The 19,303-nt window shown below is 39.2% G+C and overlaps 1 protein-coding gene across 4 annotated transcripts in view; it reads right to left on the bottom strand.

Moving 5' to 3' along the window:
• Nucleotides 1–10,413: 10,413 nt before the first annotated feature.
• RIN2 (Ras and Rab interactor 2) overlaps nt 10,414–19,303 on the bottom strand; it is a 332,660-nt gene continuing 323,770 nt past the window's right edge. For all 4 annotated transcript variants that reach the window (XM_082251626.1, XM_082251625.1, XM_082251628.1 and 1 more), the window contains exons 11-12: nt 14,762–14,925; nt 10,414–10,926 (exon numbers count right to left, since the gene is read on the bottom strand). In XM_082251626.1, coding sequence (XP_082107752.1) covers nt 10,585–10,926; nt 14,762–14,925 — 506 coding nt within the window. In that variant the 3' untranslated portion in view covers nt 10,414–10,584. The remainder of the gene's footprint in view (nt 10,927–14,761; nt 14,926–19,303) is intronic.

Consider the following 19,303-nt stretch of genomic DNA (forward strand, 5'->3'; position numbering starts at 1 on the left):
GTGTGTTCTAGTGGGGGGGGGGGTGGAGAGGCAGGCAGGCAGGCCCCCTGTCAGGACACAAAAGCACGAGGGAGATAGCTGCACCAACATCACTTGTGTTGGTACAGTGATCTGTCATCCCGCTGCGTTGAACGAAAAAAAACTTTACGTCTGTACCAGGCTTTAAAAGATGACAATTGTAAGCACCCCTGCCATTGTTTAGTGGTTTGCTTTATCCCTTTACCTGATACATCTGCAAGAGAGCAAAGAACAAACCTATTGGCTGGATGTCTAGATAAAACAGAAAAAAAGAAAGCCTAGAAAAAAAAAAAATTAATGCAGTCACCACATCTAAGAACTGGTAAACTGCAATATAATAAATGTTTGCTTTTGGGTTAAATACTGCTTTAGCAGCCTGTGGATGGTGCCAAATCCACGGGTATACCATACTGTATGGACACACTGGGTCTAAGGAAGCATATAAATGCATAAAGCAGGAACTGAAGCAGAACAAGTAATTAATAGATGTAGCAGATGCATTTGTTTTCTTTTTTAATCACCTGGTGATCCTGCCACCTCACCCCTCTGTAACTGCATAAAATAGGGGCATGTGTTTAGTAGTTCACACAGGGAACAATGCTAACTTAAAACAGCAGAGGCAGTGAGCAGAGGAAACAATCAGCTCAATGGATTTCTGGCTGTCTCAACAGGTACTTTTACATTTATTGAACAGATTTTACAAAACACTTTTAATGGTAAATTTGACATACCATATAAGAGCAAATAAGGGAAATCCATCATTAGGGCTCATTCACATGGCCATTCACTGCTTAGCATATTTCTGTGTTTGGTGTGGCCAGGTGTTTGAGGTCAGCTGTGGATGGGAAGCCTAAAGAAATCAATGATAGGCTGACTATGTCTGCATGTTATCGCTCAAGGAGTGATTGCATGCTGCAAGGGCCAGATTGTTATTTTGTACACAGACTGTTTGTGTTCAGGGCCACTTATCTGTCCGCAACCACAGATAATGCTCCACGTTATATTACATGCAGACAGCTGTAAACCTCCTAGCCTGTCATTGATCTGTACAGTCTGAGCGTCCGCAGCAGAACATAAACACCTGACTGTACCTGCAGCAAAAATACTGTGATATGGGCGGTATAGGGCCATGAACAGGTGTTTAAATGAGCCTTTGGGGTTTACATACAGTTTAAGAATGCCTAATATACAGTCTGCTTCAAGAAAAGCCAGTATGAAAAAAAAACACTAGAGTCTTATCCAAAACCACAATACCATTTATTATGTGCAAAATACATAAATGTCACAAAGTACAGTTAAACGCAGGAAGGCTCATCTACTTTACGCAAAGCTGACCAATCTTACAAGTCACCTTTCACCTGATACAGATTGAAACATAACTTTAGGCTTTGCACTGAATACACAAATATTTCTTAATTTTTTTTTTTTTCTATTTTTTCCTTTTATCTTAAAAGCAACCTACATAACAAGTGACTATAAATAATTAGTGTTTTATGAAATCATATACGTATCTTGCACAATCTAACTAAAATTTCGGGTATGTTCCAGCAAAACCCATCTCAAAATTTCTTTCAAATTCTCTTCCAATACATTGTATGAGATGTCTGGACCAGCAGACTAATTACAGTACGGTTACAAACCTATAATACAAGAATGTATCACTTACTACATCCTTCTTATCTGCCGCTACTCTTATAAAAGACCTTGTCTGACTTCACTTAATACCTTCCAGAATCCTTTTCAGTGCTGGTACAACAGAACACTTAGAAGGGAATTGCAATGGCTGCATCTGGGTACCCATTACCGCCCCCTAATAATTCAAATTTGCTTTGTACATACAGCTCTCCTAATTACCAAAATTGGAGGAGTTCCGAAGATGCTTTTCTGCCCTTTAAAAATCTAGAGCTTATTTCAGCAACACTTTATGAACCTGTGCTGATGAGTTCACCTAAAATAGGTGACCTGGTGCAAGATTCTTTTTAACAATATAACTGAGGGCAAAACATTTTTTCAGATTTTGGATAGAGTAATGAGGATTAGAATTGCGGTTTACTGCTGTCTTTGTCCCCCGATAGGAAGACCTCTCTCTATCTAATTGTCCTAAATAAAAGTGAGAGTGAATCCAACATTTTGAGTTGTCACCAGAACAGGAATAAATGGGAAATTTCCCAGCGGGGACTTTTTTTCCCCTGTTACAATCAAGAAGGGATTTCCTTAACTCTGGAAAGATATCCTCTCACTTCCTGTTGCATATACAAGCAAAGGGAAATCTCCCCATTTAAAAACAGATGACAAAAAAAAAATAAAAAAAAACGACAGCCCTCCCTTACTTTTTTATAAAACTATTGCCATGGACTTTTTTTTTTTATTAAACTAGTTGTTTTCACCATTTGTGTTCACTTATGTTGTATCTTAGAGCTGATCTCCTGCAGCCTCCTGTGTACATGTATATACTCCAGTAATGAGTTCATGCCATTGCGTCGGTGGGTTTCCTGACAGTGACAACAATGGACCATACAATGTGCATCACCACAGCCGCATGTAGTGTCCATTGGAAGAACATGTAACAGGTTGACAAAGCAGGAACACATTTAATGGGCATGGATAGAATGCTGTAACCCAGTAACAGGATGTGTCAGAACATAAGACATTCACGGCAGGAGTATTTTTATGAAAGTTACAGATTAAAAAATACTGAAAATGATTATTGAAATTTCAAACAAATGTTAGCGATTGGGTTTGCATATTCCTTAAATTCTAATTTAAACAAACCCATCGTTCTCTACACATCTGTGAATTAGGCCAGAGTCAAAGTTAACAAAAGATACATGACTGGAATACATGGGGAAGGTGGATTGTTAGTATTATTACTTACAAAAAAAAATACAGCAAATCATGTTTATATCAGTGTTAATCTTTTACTATAACATGTATATAAAATGAAGACAAGGCCAGTACTTTCTAATACCAGGTAGACTCTATATTTTTATCTTCAGCACTTTTGAAGAGGAATTATTTTTGACTAAAATGTGAGCATATTTTTGTTGAAGTCAGCAGTACAAACTACAGACTTTTTAAACTCGAAATAAACTGATTCTTGTGGATTAGCCAAACATAAACGGGGATGTGGACCCCCAACTAGGAAACTTGCAAGATAAAATGGTGGTCTGTACTTGCTCTACAATCAGGGGGAAGGAAGTTGTTGATAGCAAAGTCCTGCAATATGGATACCTATACAGTGCTAGGAGCACCTGTGACACAAGAGACTCTACACCACCAGCCTCCTTCCCTTCCCTGCCATTAAAATGAAAAAAATTAAATAAAAAAAGTTGTAGGTATGAAGTGCCCCCGCCCCTAAAAAAAAAAAAAAAAAAATCCCCTTGTTACCTCTACAGCTCTTTACATGTTATACCGGCAGCTGTTTTTATTTTATTTTTTTATCTTAATTACAAATTCTCTAAAAAAAAAAAAAAAAAGATATGTTTTATGGCTTCTTGATACAGTAATATTTCTACATTTATTTTGAGGACAAACTACTGTATTTAAAATTCTTCATCATGTTAACAGTATTTTCCAAGACATTGTTTTACAGAAACATAATTATAGAATATTTTACGAAATACCTTTTTTAAAACAGGTCTACAATTTTATAACACATTCTGATATCAAAATATCATTCCTTTTTGCTCTAAAAGATAAATCTCTCATGGGGTTTTAAACTGTTACAGTCCATTCACATATCGGCACACAGTGACGTGTGTTTTTTGTGCTTTGCATTCAGTTTGAATGAGCATTCAGCGTGGTTCAAAACACAAAAAAATGCCCCTGCAAAATTCTGGACAACACAGTGAACAGACCATTAACATCTGTGCATTTTGGTTCCTTATAGCACAGGTACATTAGGTTCTACTGTATACACATTGGGGCAGCATCGAAAATGAATGGTAGCACCCCAGTATGCTGCTATACTGCAGATTGTGCTAACCCACTACTATGACCCAAGTCTTAAAGTATAACTAAAGGCAAAACTTTGTTTGGTTTTGGATAGGGTGGAGAGAGATTGGACTCCCTGCCAAGTCTTTATTGCTGTCTGTGCCCCCATTAGAGAGATTCACTCTCTTTTTATTTGTATTGTTTTCCCATCATCAATGGACGTGAAAGTAAAAGAAAATCCCAATTTTTGGGTTGCCTCCAGAACGGAAATAGTAAGGATATCTTCCAATGGGGATACTAATTTTGGTGACAACCAAAGGTTTTCTCACTTTATAGGGATTTCTTCTCATTTAATATTTTAGCTATGAGACAGGAAATGAGGGGAAAACCCCCAATGGGACACAGACTGAAAAAATAAACCTTAGAGGGGTTATAACCCTCCCTTACTCTATGCAAAAAGAAAAAAAAAAAAAAAAAGGTCTTGCCTTTAGTTCTAGTTTAAATTACCCACGTACAACCCAATTGTAACATGCAAAGGATTCTGTAGATCACTTCAATCACATTCAGAACATGGACAACTGACAATTTAAAGTGATGAAGTTGAACATTTCTGTGGGTTTTTTTTTTTTTCTATCAGAGTCATGATAAAATGGAAAACTATGTTTTCTGCCTCTTCAGTGTCATTGAATGAATACCCCTATATAAATGGGCCACATCATGTATATTACTTATTATCAGTTTTATTGTATTATCAGTTTAAATAAAAAGGATTTTAATGTTTGGAATAAGCAGTAGTTTGCAATGGAGCAACACATGCATAGTCCAATGCCCTATCGCCATCCTTCACTTGCACGTAAGCTTTCTTTATTCTCTGCCTTTCCTGCAAAAGGTAGACACACGGCATGTAACAGACTCCTTTTGACAGCAAAGATACAAAAACACATACGCGATCAGCCTTCTAAAAACATTATGAAAACATAAATGGAACAATCTCATAAAGTAGAAATTGTCAACGACAATTTGCGTTATATGTAGTAAAAATACAAGGTCTACTACAACATATAGATGAGATACTCTAGAGCCAGCAAGAGATATTCTTTATATATTAAATGTTAACCCACATGCATATTACTGACCTATAGATAAAATAAGAAATCCTTACAGTTTGCCTGAAACTGCCATAGAACTCTATGCATGTATCTAAAATGAAAAACTAGTCATTTTTTTTTTTGTTACATATTTTCCAATATTTTTAAATAATATATATAGATTACTGCGATGCACTGCATCAAACAGCCTTGTCAAAGAAGAGCTGGAAATGGGAAACATCCAGCAACTAAACAGAAACTTAGACATCAAAAGGGAATATTTTGGCATACTTTAAAGAGTGTGCTGTATTACCCAAAAGCTGAAATAAAACTAATTGTATTCTGCACAGTGAAAAAAATATATGGTGTAAGCTGTCCCTTACAAACATATTTAAAGGATTTGGTTTTATGAAGTAAAGAACAGATCATTTGACAGTAAATAGTATGGTATGTGTTTTCCATATACACAATACCGGGATGACATCAAAGCTCCCATCTTAAAGAGAATTTAAAGATTTCCAAAAAAGATGTTTGGTTTACAGTATATTTAAAAGCTCCTGCATGGGAGTCTAACAGGTCCCAAATCCAGTTATGGCATGATCCACAAGCCCTAAAAAATTGAAGTTAAAAAAAAACAAAAAAACTCCCTTAACCACTTTTGGACCGGAAGAATTTACCCCCTTAATGACCAGGTAATTTTTTTGCAATACCGCACTGCATTACTTTAACTGAAAATTGCGCGGCCGTGTGACGCTGTACCAAAATAAAATTGATGTCCTTTTTTCCCCACAAATAGAGCTTTCTTTTGGTGGTATTTGATCACCTCTGTGCTATAAACAAAAAGAGCGACAATTCTGAAAAAAAAAAAATATATATATATATATATATATATATATATTTTGAACTTTCTGCTATATAACATTACCAATAAAAAAAAATTAAAAATCTAAATTTTTCATCATTTTAGGCCAATTTGTATTCTGCTACATATTTTTGTAAAAAAAAAAAAAAATCCCAATAAGTGTATATTGATTGGTTTGCACAAAAATTATTGCGTCTTCAAACTAGGGGAAAAAATTACGGTATGTAATTTTTATTTATTTATTTTTACTAGTAATGGCGGCAATCAGCAGTTTTTTAGCGGGAATGCGACATTGCGGCGGACAGATTAGACACCTAACTGACATTTTTGACACTTTTGGGGGGACCAGTGACATTACTATAGTAATCAGTGCTAAAAATATGCACTGGTACTGTACTAATGACACTGACAGGAAAGGGGTTAACACCAGAGGTGATCAAAGGGTTAAATGTGTCCCTAGGGGTTGCTTTCTAACAGTGGGGGGGGGGGGGGGTGGGCTTGCTGCATGAACACAGAGACCTGTGTTTCTAAATAAGAGGAACACAGGATCCCTGTGTTCATAACTGACAGAAAAGCGGTTTGCCGTGTTTACAACGGCAGACCGTCATTCTGTCTCTATGGGAAGCGATCGCAGGTGCCCAGCGGCAACCGCAGCTGCCGGACCCACAGATTGGCTCACCCAGGTACATCGTTTTGCGGGACAGAGCCGAAGTAAAACTACGGTGGTTGGTTGGCAAGCAGTTAAAGCCTTGTATAAATTATGAGAATATTGGACGAACGATCTGCTTTTTTTATTTTGCATGTTAGCCTCATATCGAAAGTGTACCAAAAGGTTACCTAATTTACAAAAATTCTCATATGCCAGAATACAACTTTGAAAGTGATGTAATGTGTTGTATTAAAATGTAATGTATTTTTTCATTTCCGAACATGCGGGGTCTTGCTCTTTCGATTTTCTGATTAAGCTAAAATCTTACAACCTGGTGTCAGACGAAAACATTTTTCAGATGAACTGTCATGATCGGCTTTCCAAAGCTGTGTACTAATAACCAGATTATCACTGCGAACGCTGTATTTGTCGTCACATTTCCTGATCGTGTATATTCGGGTTTACCACTTCCTCCCCCCACCACCTGGTTGAGCCAAATCCACCTTTACTTGTGTCTCACACTCCCCCTGTCCCAGACACTGCAGCTTATGGTTGGTGGTTTTCAGCAACAGAGGCAGTGCTGCCAAACCAGAAAATGGGAAAAAGAGCCAGGTCCCGATTGGCAAGCTACAGTGAAAATGCTGGTAGCCACGCCTCATGCAACATCTTCTCATCTCACTGTATTGCTTAAAAAAACCTGAAAACATCACATGAAATGACTGACAGGTGACATTACACAATGACTGAAAATGTAATAAAACTATACTATAGTTTTCCTTTAGTAGCAATGACCACTATGTAAAAGAAGCCTTTGTCAAACGTTTTATTCCAGAAAAACCCTTGAAATAAATTTTTAGATCTCAGGGAATCCCTTCTAAGAATAGTCCATTGGGGGTCACTAGGAAAATGCCCCTTGTCTTGGTGGTCATTTCGCTCTTATAATTGTGGTTATAATGCCACTCTTACAGTCAGCTAAAAAAAAAGATGGTGTCATGCTACTGGCTCTACCACGTGTCAATGGACCTGGAACTATTAAGGCACCAGAGGTCAATTAGTCACAGCTCAAGGAACCCCCAGAAACCTCTGGAAGAAACCCAGGGTTTTGAGGAACCCTGGATAAGAATGGCTGATTTAGAGGAACAAAACTCCTCAGTATCCACATAAACATGAAATATAACTTTGCTGTGGAATTAGCCTTTACTTTCTTTCAGCCAGCCCTACCTAGCTGGCAGACTTCCACTAAGCAAACTGACCAACCAATCCTTTTATAATGATATTTGCATCTGTGTTGAAAGCAAAAAAGGTCAAGAACCACTAAGCTAGGCAAACCAAAATGAAACAGTGTTATCTGATCTGAAAATATATCGATAATATATCTGAATCAATTGAGTCAATCCTGAAACAGTGATTGAAAAACTTGCTCCATAATACTTATATTAGACATAGATATTTGTGTATTGTGTAATTTACATGGTCTTGACTCAGCAAAGGCTTTGTATCGGCAAATTAAGTTATTTTTGTCCACAAAGAAAGACTAAAAATAGAGTAATATTTAATACTATAATATGTCCAATACCTGAAATGTGGATTTTGATGAACACTTGCTTCTAAGCCACTGGCCATTCCTAAAGGAGTGTTGATTTTATGAATGTTAAAGTCTAGGCTTACTTTAAACAAAAAAAAAAATAATCACCACAAGGGATAGGACTTCTCTTCATTGAGATGCGTCCCTTGTGCTGCTGTGTCCTCATTTACTAAAACCTTCCTACTTTGATGACCACCTCTACACCAACAATATTCCAGTGCTTCAGGGGTTATTAGAAATAAGAGGGGGTTTTAACAGGCTCTTATCAAGAGTGATGGCCCGCTCTTTCTTACCAGCTCCTCCATTCATAGAAGCTGGTACTACAGCGTCTATGAATCAAACCCAATCTATGAAAGGAGGGGGTGGACCTATCAATAGTCTGCACTTCCTCCATTCATAGATTGTGCTATAACAACTTTTATGAATGCAGCAGTGTAGCGGAAAAGGCAAACGAAGTTGGGCTCTCTTAAAGTGGAAGTAAACTCTCTCTCATCACTTTAGCACATACAAATCTGAATAAAAAGCACTATTGATTGCTGTCTTCAGATCTCACCTTACTTGCTCAGTTTGCTTGTAATCCGTCCATTTATCTGTAATGACGTCACCGGCACATGCGCATATATCCCGCGATTCGCGGCACGCTCTTTGTGCTTATAGTCCATTGAGCAGTGTGCCATGACCACTGGGCTCCAATACCGCGAGATTACATTCCCAACCTCAGGAACTAGAAGGAGGCTTGGGTGCGAAATGATCGCGCGTGCATGAGATTACAGCAAGGGGTACAGAAAAGGGCGGAAGTATTGCATACTACGGACACGGAAAACAAGACTAAATATGGCGCTGACCTATCCTGGGAGAAACTAATTGATAAACTTCTTAAACACAGTAAGGAACATGCGATTTAGGCTAAATTATATAGTACAATGTGTTAGAAGAATTTAATATAATGGTCTAACAGAAAAGCAGCATAGGAGGGGGAGAGTTTACTTCCTCTTTAATAAGTGCCTATGACCCCTTAGTTCTATAAACCCATGCCACATTAAAAGATTACAACAACAGGGGTGGCAAGGGTGACAGGGGTGGCAAGGGTGACAGGGGTGGGCTTTCGCAGAAGAAATAATTCAGTAAAAGGAGCACACAGCTGCACACGGGACATATCCCACTGTAGGCAAGTCACATCCTTTGTGCCAATTTTTTTTTTGCTTTGTTTTAGGGCAACCTAGGCTTAAAACTATTTCAAATCAAAGAGAAGTGCAAGAGCAATTTAAAATTTAAAGAACACCTATCTATACTAAAGACCAACCTTTTCTCAATCTTTTCAACACAGAGGAACCCCTGAAATACCTTTCTAAAATTATTATATCTACAACTCATGATACCAGGTGCGATGGTCACTGGGAAGAATTTGGGAACTTATCTGAGAGGCAGTAATTGCTCACTGCTCCAGGAACCCCTAGCTAACCATGGAGGAACGCTAGTTGAGAAACCCTGCTATAAACACTGGTGCCCACCAAATCTGTTAATAGATAATTTCTGAGTACTCTAATAAACACTAGAACTCACGTAGAATTCTTGCTCAGTTCAACTACATTCCTTGGAGTTGATTTACATCTTGAGTAAAGAAAGCTGGAGAGAGGTTTGAGGGCCCCTTCACACCTCCACGTGCATTAATAAGCATTTTCTTTCAGCACTGCGTCCAATCTACCTGAACAAAGTGTGGTGTTGTACATGAAAAAGCTGCTAGAACGGTAACGTTTTGTCCTAAGCGTTATGACACAACAGTCTGAATAATTTTGGAGTAAGGTGTTATAGAACCCATGTCAGCTAGTTTTGTCTAGTGATAACACCAAATTTATTATATTTAGCCATTTTACCATGACCTAAACACTAAAAATGTTTACGACTCATAATAAAAATAGCTGCTTATAAAAAAAGTAAATTGTAAAAATACATGTTATATACATAATACAAGAAAAAAAAAAAAAAATCATGCCTAATTCTCACCACCAAGACAAGTCTTACAATGCGTGTTTTATAGAAAATTTCAGTGCTGACAAATGGTGTAGTTATTTCCCATAAACGTAACTGTGAAAAAAAACAAAAACCCGTTTGATAAAATAAAAAAGATGCATGGGAAGATTTTGTGGTCCTTCACACTGTTACTTTTCAATTTGAAACATCAAATACTAATGCCATACTGCATGTGACTAAAAGCCATGTCCTCTAGGTAGGGGATTGCTTCTCTCTTTCACGTCTCAAAGTGATATTTCGGGAGAAAAGCCTGTCGCAATGCACAGTCAGTACTTCTCCACATCCTGACTTCTGTACATTTTTTTTACAGGAGTAAAAGAGTACACAGAATGCCCAAAAAAGCAATATTCTGTCCATAGTTTGCAATCACTCTGACGGACTGCCATTCTGAGTGCCAAATCAGCCAAGGTGTCTGCTCTCAGAAATCTGCATCTTCATCTTCATCATTCTCATCATTGTCATCATTATAGTTGATGAGCCCCTGAGGGTTGTTATTGATGCGTTTGTATACAAAATGAAAGACTTGGAGGTTTGGTCGACTGTGAAGTTCAGCTTTAATTTTCTGTGGGTATGTGTCTTCACTGAGCTGCTGCCAAGTTTCATCAATGTAAAGGAAGAGGCCATAATTTTCTGAGTCCTTGATGTTAAACCGCTTTGCACACATCATGCAGACGTCTTCTGTCGTGGTGTAAGGCCTAACAATAAGTGTCTTGCCGGTGCAGCCACTATCCACTTCTTGAAGGGCAACCCTTAAATAATTCTGTAAAAGGGAAAAAAAAAGGAACACAGAACGTTACTGAATTACATTTAGACAAGGACCACAGTTCTGCATGGACATCACATATCATATTGCTGACTGTCACTAACACATTGCTGTGTATAATAAAAGATTCTATAATGGCACCCTGCCTGGCAGTATAAATCAGATGGGTACTTTTAGTTTCTGTCCCTACATAGTGCACTTTTGTTCCAGAAATACTGTACTTAAAGCGGAGTTCCAGCCTTTTCACTCACCTGTCCCACGGTCCAGCGATGCGGCCGCCCGAAGCCTCGATCCTCTTCCCTCTGGTCTCGGCGGCGCCGGCATCACTGGTGTGGGCACCCGGCTGTGACAGTTTGCGGCTTCACAGCGGGGTACGCACTGCACATGCGCGAGTTGTGCTGCGCATCTTGATTGGCCGGCAATCTTCTGGGACCTCTGACATGTCCCAGAAGATTGCAGGGTGGGAGGGGGAGAGGAGAACTTCTGTTCAGGGTGCCGCGGTGCTCCGAGCGGAAGTGGGAGCGGGTACCTGTCAAAACTAGGTACCCGCTCCCCCCCCCCCAAAAAAAAAATGACATGCCAAATGTGGCATGTCAGGGGGTTATTACTACCTAAAACGGAAGTTCCACTTTTGGGTGGAACTCCGCTTTAATGTTCATTCACTTTGGGCTTGTGCATTTAGAAAGGAACTGTTAGCAGAGTAAGATGACAGTTGACTGGGGCCAGAGAAAAGCAGCACAAGACAGCTGGCCCAGGGAGGTAGAAAGTACAAATCTACCTATGATTAAGACTAAAGCACAAAAAAAAACTTTTCTTTTATAAAGTCACTTAAAGTGCTTGTAAACCTCAGACATGAAATATGAACGAAGCATATCCCTCTATAGTGTGTACTTGTCTCAGTTGGGAACAATAAGTGTCACTTTTGTCTGCTGCTTCATTCCTCTGCTATCAGCATGAATCACTTCCGACAATTTTTCCTTACACCAAGAGAAAAATGGTGACAGCGGAGGAATCTCCATCAGCTCTGTTCCTGTGTGCTGTGTGAAGGGGGTGTGTCTCTTCCCTCCAATCAGCTCTCAGAGCTCTCCTCACTGAACTCTGCAGTGTGTAACTTCAGCTCTCCGCCCCCTTTTTTCTGAACTTTCAGACAAGCTTTAAACGCCTGTACTTTGAACGGCTGTGGAGAAGAGAAGACTGCACATAGACAGGTACAACTTATGTAGGAGGATTTGTTTCATCTCTGTGTATCACCTGAGGCCAGTCACTTCACTGGGTATATGTAATGGTTTACAATAAAGGATATTCCACAGTATTAAAAATAATATATACTACATAGCTGCCACTAACTGCTGATCACTCTTTTCTAGGAGAGGAAAGCCACCAGCTAAAGGTGACCATTTCCAGCTGATGTTCCCTCAACATGAAAAAAAATGAGTTATTTTTAGGGCGCAAATACTAAGAGGGCATCAAAACAATAAGATAGAACTTTAGCCAACCACTATCACATATCCCAATTCTGCTCAATATCTTGTGTATTTGAGTTGAGGAAAGCTCTGTTCCTGCTTTGCCTTTACAAGATTTCCCTGAAGCTCCAGCAAAGGCCTGTCAGGTCAAGCTCAAGTGTGCAAGTACTGGTCAAAGAATCTATTAGAGCGTAGGTCAATCTCAAGTGTGCAAGTACTGGCCAAAGAATCTATTAGAACGTAGGTCAAGCTCAAGTGTGCAATTTCTGGCCAAAGAATCTATTAGAGCGTAGGTCAAGCTCAAGTGTGCAAGTACTGGTCAAAGAATCTATTAAAGCGTAGGTCAATCTCAAGTGTGCAAGTACTGGCCAAAGAATCTATTAGAGCGTAGGTCAAGCTCAAGTGGGCAAGTACTGGCCAAAGAATCTATTAGAATGTAGGTCAAGCTCAAGTGTGCAAGTACTGGTCAAAGAATCTATTAGAGCGTAGGTCAATCTCAAGTGTGCAAGTACTGGCCAAAGAATCTATTAGAACGTAGGTCAAGCTCAAGTGTGCAATTTCTGGCCAAAGAATCTATTAGAGCGTAGGTCAAGCTCAAGTGTGCAAGTACTGGTCAAAGAATCTATTAGAGCGTAGGTCAATCTCAAGTGTGCAAGTACTGGCCAAAGAATCTATTAGAATGTAGGTCAAGCTCAAGTGTGCAAGTACTGGTCAAAGAATCTATTAGAGCGTAGGTCAAGCTCAAGTGTGCAAGTACTGGTCAAAGAATCTATTAGAGCGTAGGTCAAGCTCAAGTGGGCAAGAACTGGCCAAAGAATCTATTAGAGTGTGTAGGGCACATAAAGTATCATGCCCCCTTAAGTGGTAGTTCAGATTTTATTGCATACGTGCTTTTTTTAAAGCTATCTACAGGTAATCCAGTCCTGCTATTGTTTTTATTGATGCCTGGCAGTTTTGCTGTGTTTAGATATATGACTACACATCATCTCTATGCAGTGGATAGTTTTACATACCAAAGGACATCTGACACAGGAAATTAGCAGGCTGTATTGATCAATGCACACCCATTTAATAATATATTATATGTATTGACTATAATTTATTAAATATGCAGGACATCACTAATAGGAAAACTGGCAAGTGATATAATGACTGCACTCTTAAAGTGGTTCTAAAGCCTAAAGATTTTTTTTTACCATAATCCATTCTATGCAGTAAAGTGAAAAACATTTTGTGTTACATTACCTTCAATCCCTTAATACACACCTAAGCCCATTCTCGCTCCACTGTCGTGCATGAGAGCAGCAGCTCTTTCTGCTCCTCACAGGGCACATTGATATCAGCGGGATATCGCATTGGCTCCAGCTGCGGTCAATCAAATTATGTGATAAGGGAGTGGGGCTGCATTGTCTGTGTCAATAGATACAGACAGGGTGGCTCAGGAGTGAGCCCGCATGAGTGCCCCTAAAGAAAGTGGCTTTCTATGGGGGCACTCGTCCCCACAGAGGAGGAGAAGCCAGGAGTGCCAGTGGGGAGGCCCCAGAAGAGGAGGATCAGGGCTGCTCTGTGCAAAACCATTGCACAGCACAGGTAAGTATGAGATGTTTGCTTTTTTATTAAAAAAATAAAGTTTTACAATCACTTTAAACTTCCAGAAGTTGGCCATACAGGCTGTAATTTGACAGCGATCTAATTTAAGATTACCAAGAACAACTTATTGTGAGAATATACTGTATTCTCTGTATATCAAATCAGGTAGGCTCCTGAATTTCAGAGTTGTTGGTAAATATATAGGCTATTGTTTAATCAGATTGTAAAATATATGGTCAGCTTTAGTCTCAGATCTCCAAATTTTGTGTAATGTAGGGAAGGGTTAGAGTAGGGGTCTCAAACTGGTGGCCCTCCAGCTGTTGCAGAACTACAATTCCCATGAGGCATTGCAAGGCTGACAGTTACAAGCATGACTCCTAAGGACAGAGGCATGATGGGACTTGTAGTTCCGCAACAGCTGGAGGGCCGCTAGCTTGAGACCCCTGGGTTTGAGCGTGTGCTAGGTTATATTATTGTCTATGTCCCTAAATGGGTTTTTTTTCCTCATTTCCTGGTGGTGATTAAACAGGAAATTAGATGAATCTTCCCAACAAAAGACACAGACAGCAAAAAATCCTACACTAAAAAAAAAAAAAAAAGAGGTTCTAAGCCTTGTCCATTCTATTAAAAAAGTGGTGTTATCACTGTGTGCTTTCTCTCTTGATAACCACACAGGATGTGCAGGGAAATCTCCCACCAATAGGAACACATAGATTGAACAAATTAAACAATGGTTGAAGTTCCAATTTAATATAATAGGTCTAATGGGTTAATATTACCTGGAAGTCATCAATGGATGGAATAGTCCTGTTTGTAGTTCTCCTCTTGTGCCATTGCTTTAATGTGTCTCTGGTCTCCGAATTTAACAATCGAGCTGCTTGCTCTTCCTGAAAGTTCTTTATCAAGGAAAGTGCCCCATATGCACTTGTCAAGTAATAGCCTCCTAAGGGAAAACAAGCATACCATGTAAATGTACAGCTAACAATATGACTATTTTTTTTTTTAGTTAGAACAAACCTTGTTACCCATGTGCTACTGGGACGGCAATTGTGATGTCTAAACCAATATTTCCTATAGTGTAGGTGTAGTGATATCATTAATTTATGAGCAATTCCTAGTGAATTGAGAAGCACATATGATCATCTTGGAAATGGAAAAGTCATAGAGCAAGCCTGTATGTATGTATGTATGTATGTATGTATGTATGTATGATTGGCTGACTGGTACAATTTTAGGAAAAAGTGCATCTATGTGCTTTATGACGCTTTTCATAAATGGCTGGTTCAATACCATTTTCCTGAACGTATTATATCTATATAGCACAGACAAAGCAACAGTGTTTCTTAAGGAAAGGGTAGAACTTGTTTGCATAGCAATCAAGCACCAACCTAATCCAGGAGGTTTGTGGTTAGCCGAGTCCCATCCAGCACCTTTGTAATGGCTCATTACTGCAATGGTGGCCCTACTGATCAGGTGAGATGCCCAATAAACAGAGCCAATCACTAACTTACTACTTGATGTTCCTATCTTGTATAAAGCCCACCATACGCATTAAAGTCTGGCTGTACAATCAAGATTTACCAAAACTATGTTATATAAGGGCCTATTCAAACTATCCATTAAATTTGTATCCAATTGGGCAGCATTTTGTTGTTTGTAGATCTAAAAGGGGTTGTATGGTAAGTTTGTAATGTGTGTGGTCAACTTAACATATTTCCCTGGGTTTTAGGGTTGTCCAGAACTCAAAGTAATCTCACCCAGCAAGTATCTAGAGATGGCCACTATTCAATTCAAGTTGCTTTCAAGTTTCTTTTCGTAAAAACATCACAACTTGTTTTAAACATACCAACGAGACATCAATACGGTAAGTATTTGAAGTGTCTGGCATGTCTATATAATCTGTTATTTTACTTCAAAAGAGCTTTGCCTGTATACATATTTACATCCTATCTGTCTCTTCTTTATGTTAGTTATCTCGGGTTATCAGGCCCATGTCACAGCACTGTTTCTATTTGCAGGCATGGGGTGGACAGTTTCAGGAAGGGAGGAGGAGGTCCCCTCTGGTTATCTAAGGCATACCACTCTCTCAACAGGATGGAACTATTTAGCTAAACTTGACCATAATAACATAGGAATTCTGTAATGGAAAATCAGCTGTAGAGAATAATGTTCCACGGTAAAAAAAAAAAAAAAAAAAAAAAAAAAAAAAGAGGTTACACAGCCTCTCTCTTCATGGTAGCAGTACAGGACGACGTAATGGTTTACATAGCCATATTTTAGGTGCTAAACCGTTGTGTGACAGGTAGAGACACAAAGAACCTCCGTCATTTCCAAATTGAAAAATGCTGAACATTAACAAGTTTTTAAGCCAGAATTTACAGATCTCTTCAAATGGAGGAGAGAACATTAGGCCTGATGTTTTGTTCAATGTTTAAACTGTATGTACTAAGCAATCTTAGGCTACATTCACGTTAACAATAAGTATTTGCATTATTATGAAATGTAGTAACATAACTATAACTATGAGCAAATGGTGCAATTCCCATATAGAACTGTACCAACTATCTGCATTACATTTATTTTAGTATACTGTACATTATTAGTGTAAGTAAATGCTGTCTTTGTCAGATTTGACCCTATTGTGGTCTAAGATCACATCAGCTAAGCTTCCATGTTTGTACTATGAAAGAATGGGGAATACGCTGCAGGCACTAGATATCTCATACTATATCCATCTTGACCAATCAATTTTCCCAGAGTCAGGGTTGTGGAGAGGTTTATAAAAATATGTATTTAAAGGAGAAGTATGGCCAAAGCTTTTTTGGCCAAACTTTTCCTATGGATCACAGGAGTGCAATTTGTTCTGCACTCCTATGACCCAGTTTTAGCTGACAGTGGGCTAAAGCCTGCTTTTGGCTGACACCACACAGCTGGTCCAGGCTCAGGAAAGATCCTGACTTTACAGTCGGGATCCACCCACATGACTGGATTGGCAGCTGGCTCAGCCTCTTAGAGATCTGCTGAGAACCTGATCCAGCCCCTCCTGCCCCCTCCACAGTCCGGCACTCCAGTAAGCGCTGGAGGGGAGAGCAGAGAGTTGCTGACTGGCAGTCAAAGCTTTCTGCTTAGAGCAGAAGGGCAGAAATTAGAGATCAGCGGTGTTTGAACACTCAGTTGTCACTGAAGAGCCGGCAGGAAACAGATGCAGCATCGGATCTATACTGCATCCACCTAGTTGAGTATAATTGTTTTTTTTTTGTTTTTTTTAATCCTGAACTATTTTACTGTTTCAATGGTTTTTATTGAGCTTTATAAGCATAACAAACATAAACAACCAACTGGTTAAAGAATAATAGTACAAATGAGTACAAAGTATAAAGTACTTGGGGTCGCAATAATCACTAGTAACATGGCGACATAGAATGGGAGAACAGATATATAGATCTAACTATAACGGTTCTGACAATCCTCCCAGGGCACCCCAAGGGGAACAAACTGTGCCCTGGGAGGAAGGCAGGACGTAACCAATACCCATCTACATGCCAACAGTTGTAAAAAGCAGTAAGTTCAGGTTAAAGGCCCCAGGTGGTTGAGGCAGAACACTCGAAGGGAAGGGTTAGGAAGGGCAGAATGTAAGGGGGGAAAGGGAGAGAGAAAAGGGGGGGGGGGAACCAAATAGGACAAGGAGTATACATGCATTAGATCCACCAATACCATATGCAGGACTATCAAAGTACATCAGTAGTCAAAGTACCCAAGCATCAAAGATAATCAGAGCTTGTCATGACTAAGTAGGGTGGTTGGTAGTCCAGAGTTGCCAGTTTTTGTGTATTTTAGTCAGGTCGTCATTAGTTGTGGCCAACGTTTTCTCGTACGTATAGTGCGTATGAACGAGTTCGATCACTTCCCTTAGCGGAGGAGGAAGTGGAGATTTCCACCTCCTCGCTATGGTCAATTTTGCTGCAAGGAAAATGTGAAGAGCAGTTCTTCTCGAAGGGGGGGGAGGTTATCCAAGTTAAGGTTCAATAGAGCCATACCTGGGTCTAGCGGTATGGATACCTGGAGGATTTGGGATAGTAGGTCAAAAACTTCAGTCCAGAACCCGGACAGACACACATCCAAAATGTGTGGAAGATATACCCCCTGTGTCCGCAGTTTCTATCCTGAACTATTTTATTGCTCCCAATGCAGCCATAAATGGTCAGACTGTATGAATGTTCTCTAAGGTCTGTAGGCATTTGAAGTCCAAGCCAGCAGTTGGCTCCAGGGAAGAGATTACAAATGGAACTTCTTTTATTGGTTTGGTATTTCAGGGTTTACTATACATTTGCTGGCAAATGCCAAAGCAGGCATCTAAAGATGCATAAATGTTCACAAAATTATAGTACAACATGGAAACCTGCATTCCCTGGATGCTCTAATATGTATATAATAACTTCAGAAACAAAAGTTATGTTTGGCCTAGCCCCCTCGCAAACACCACTATTGACCAATAGTGAGGTATAAGAGGGATGGGGAAAGCAAAACTTCAAGACAAGATGTCTTCATTTGCATATTTTCCAGGGTGATCTATAAGCAGGCAATATCCTTACATATCTCCCAGCAGGCCAGGCTCTTTCAGTAAACATCAGTTGTCTTTGAGAATTATGGGGATCAATCATAATGTTACAAACAAGAGGCAGTCATGAGTATTTATCCCCGATTTCCCCAGTCGCTGTGATCCTTTTTTTACATATAAGTAATGTACACTAAAGCAAACCAGCTTTTAAAATGATCTCATGCGTGAGAATGTTTAACCAGGGGAGCTATAAATAGGAGTGGTGAACACAACATTAACATTGGCCATTTGGAATCACTGCAAAGGAAAGTCAAATAAATGTGAAACCTCCATGTCTATTAACCCATAGAGTTCAAGTACGCTGGGTGAGTTACTGCTGAGAGTTGATCTTTCATTTCTCCGGTGTATAGAACAAGCCTGTTTATACAACATCACTCCTAAACAGAGATGTATAGTAACTAAGTAGAACTATTTCACTACTGTACTTAAGTACCGAAAGGCGGTGTCTGTACTTTCCTAGAGTAGAATTTTTTTCTCCTACTTCCACTTTTACTTCACTACATTTTTTCAATGATTTCAATACTTCTACTCTGATATTTTTTTTTTGTGCTGCATAGTTACTCCTTACAATTATAAAAATTACCACTGCCAGAACAGTAGATGGCAGGTTTCATGAAGCTCAAAACATGTGTATTATCAGCGCATACGAAAATAAAAGCTACTGTATGTATAAATAAAAGCTGCATTTGAAATAATAAAAAAA

The sequence above is a fragment of the Pelophylax lessonae genome, assembly GCF_965119305.1.
Source record: "Pelophylax lessonae genome assembly, chromosome: 3".
NCBI classification, from domain to species: domain Eukaryota; kingdom Metazoa; phylum Chordata; class Amphibia; order Anura; family Ranidae; genus Pelophylax; species Pelophylax lessonae.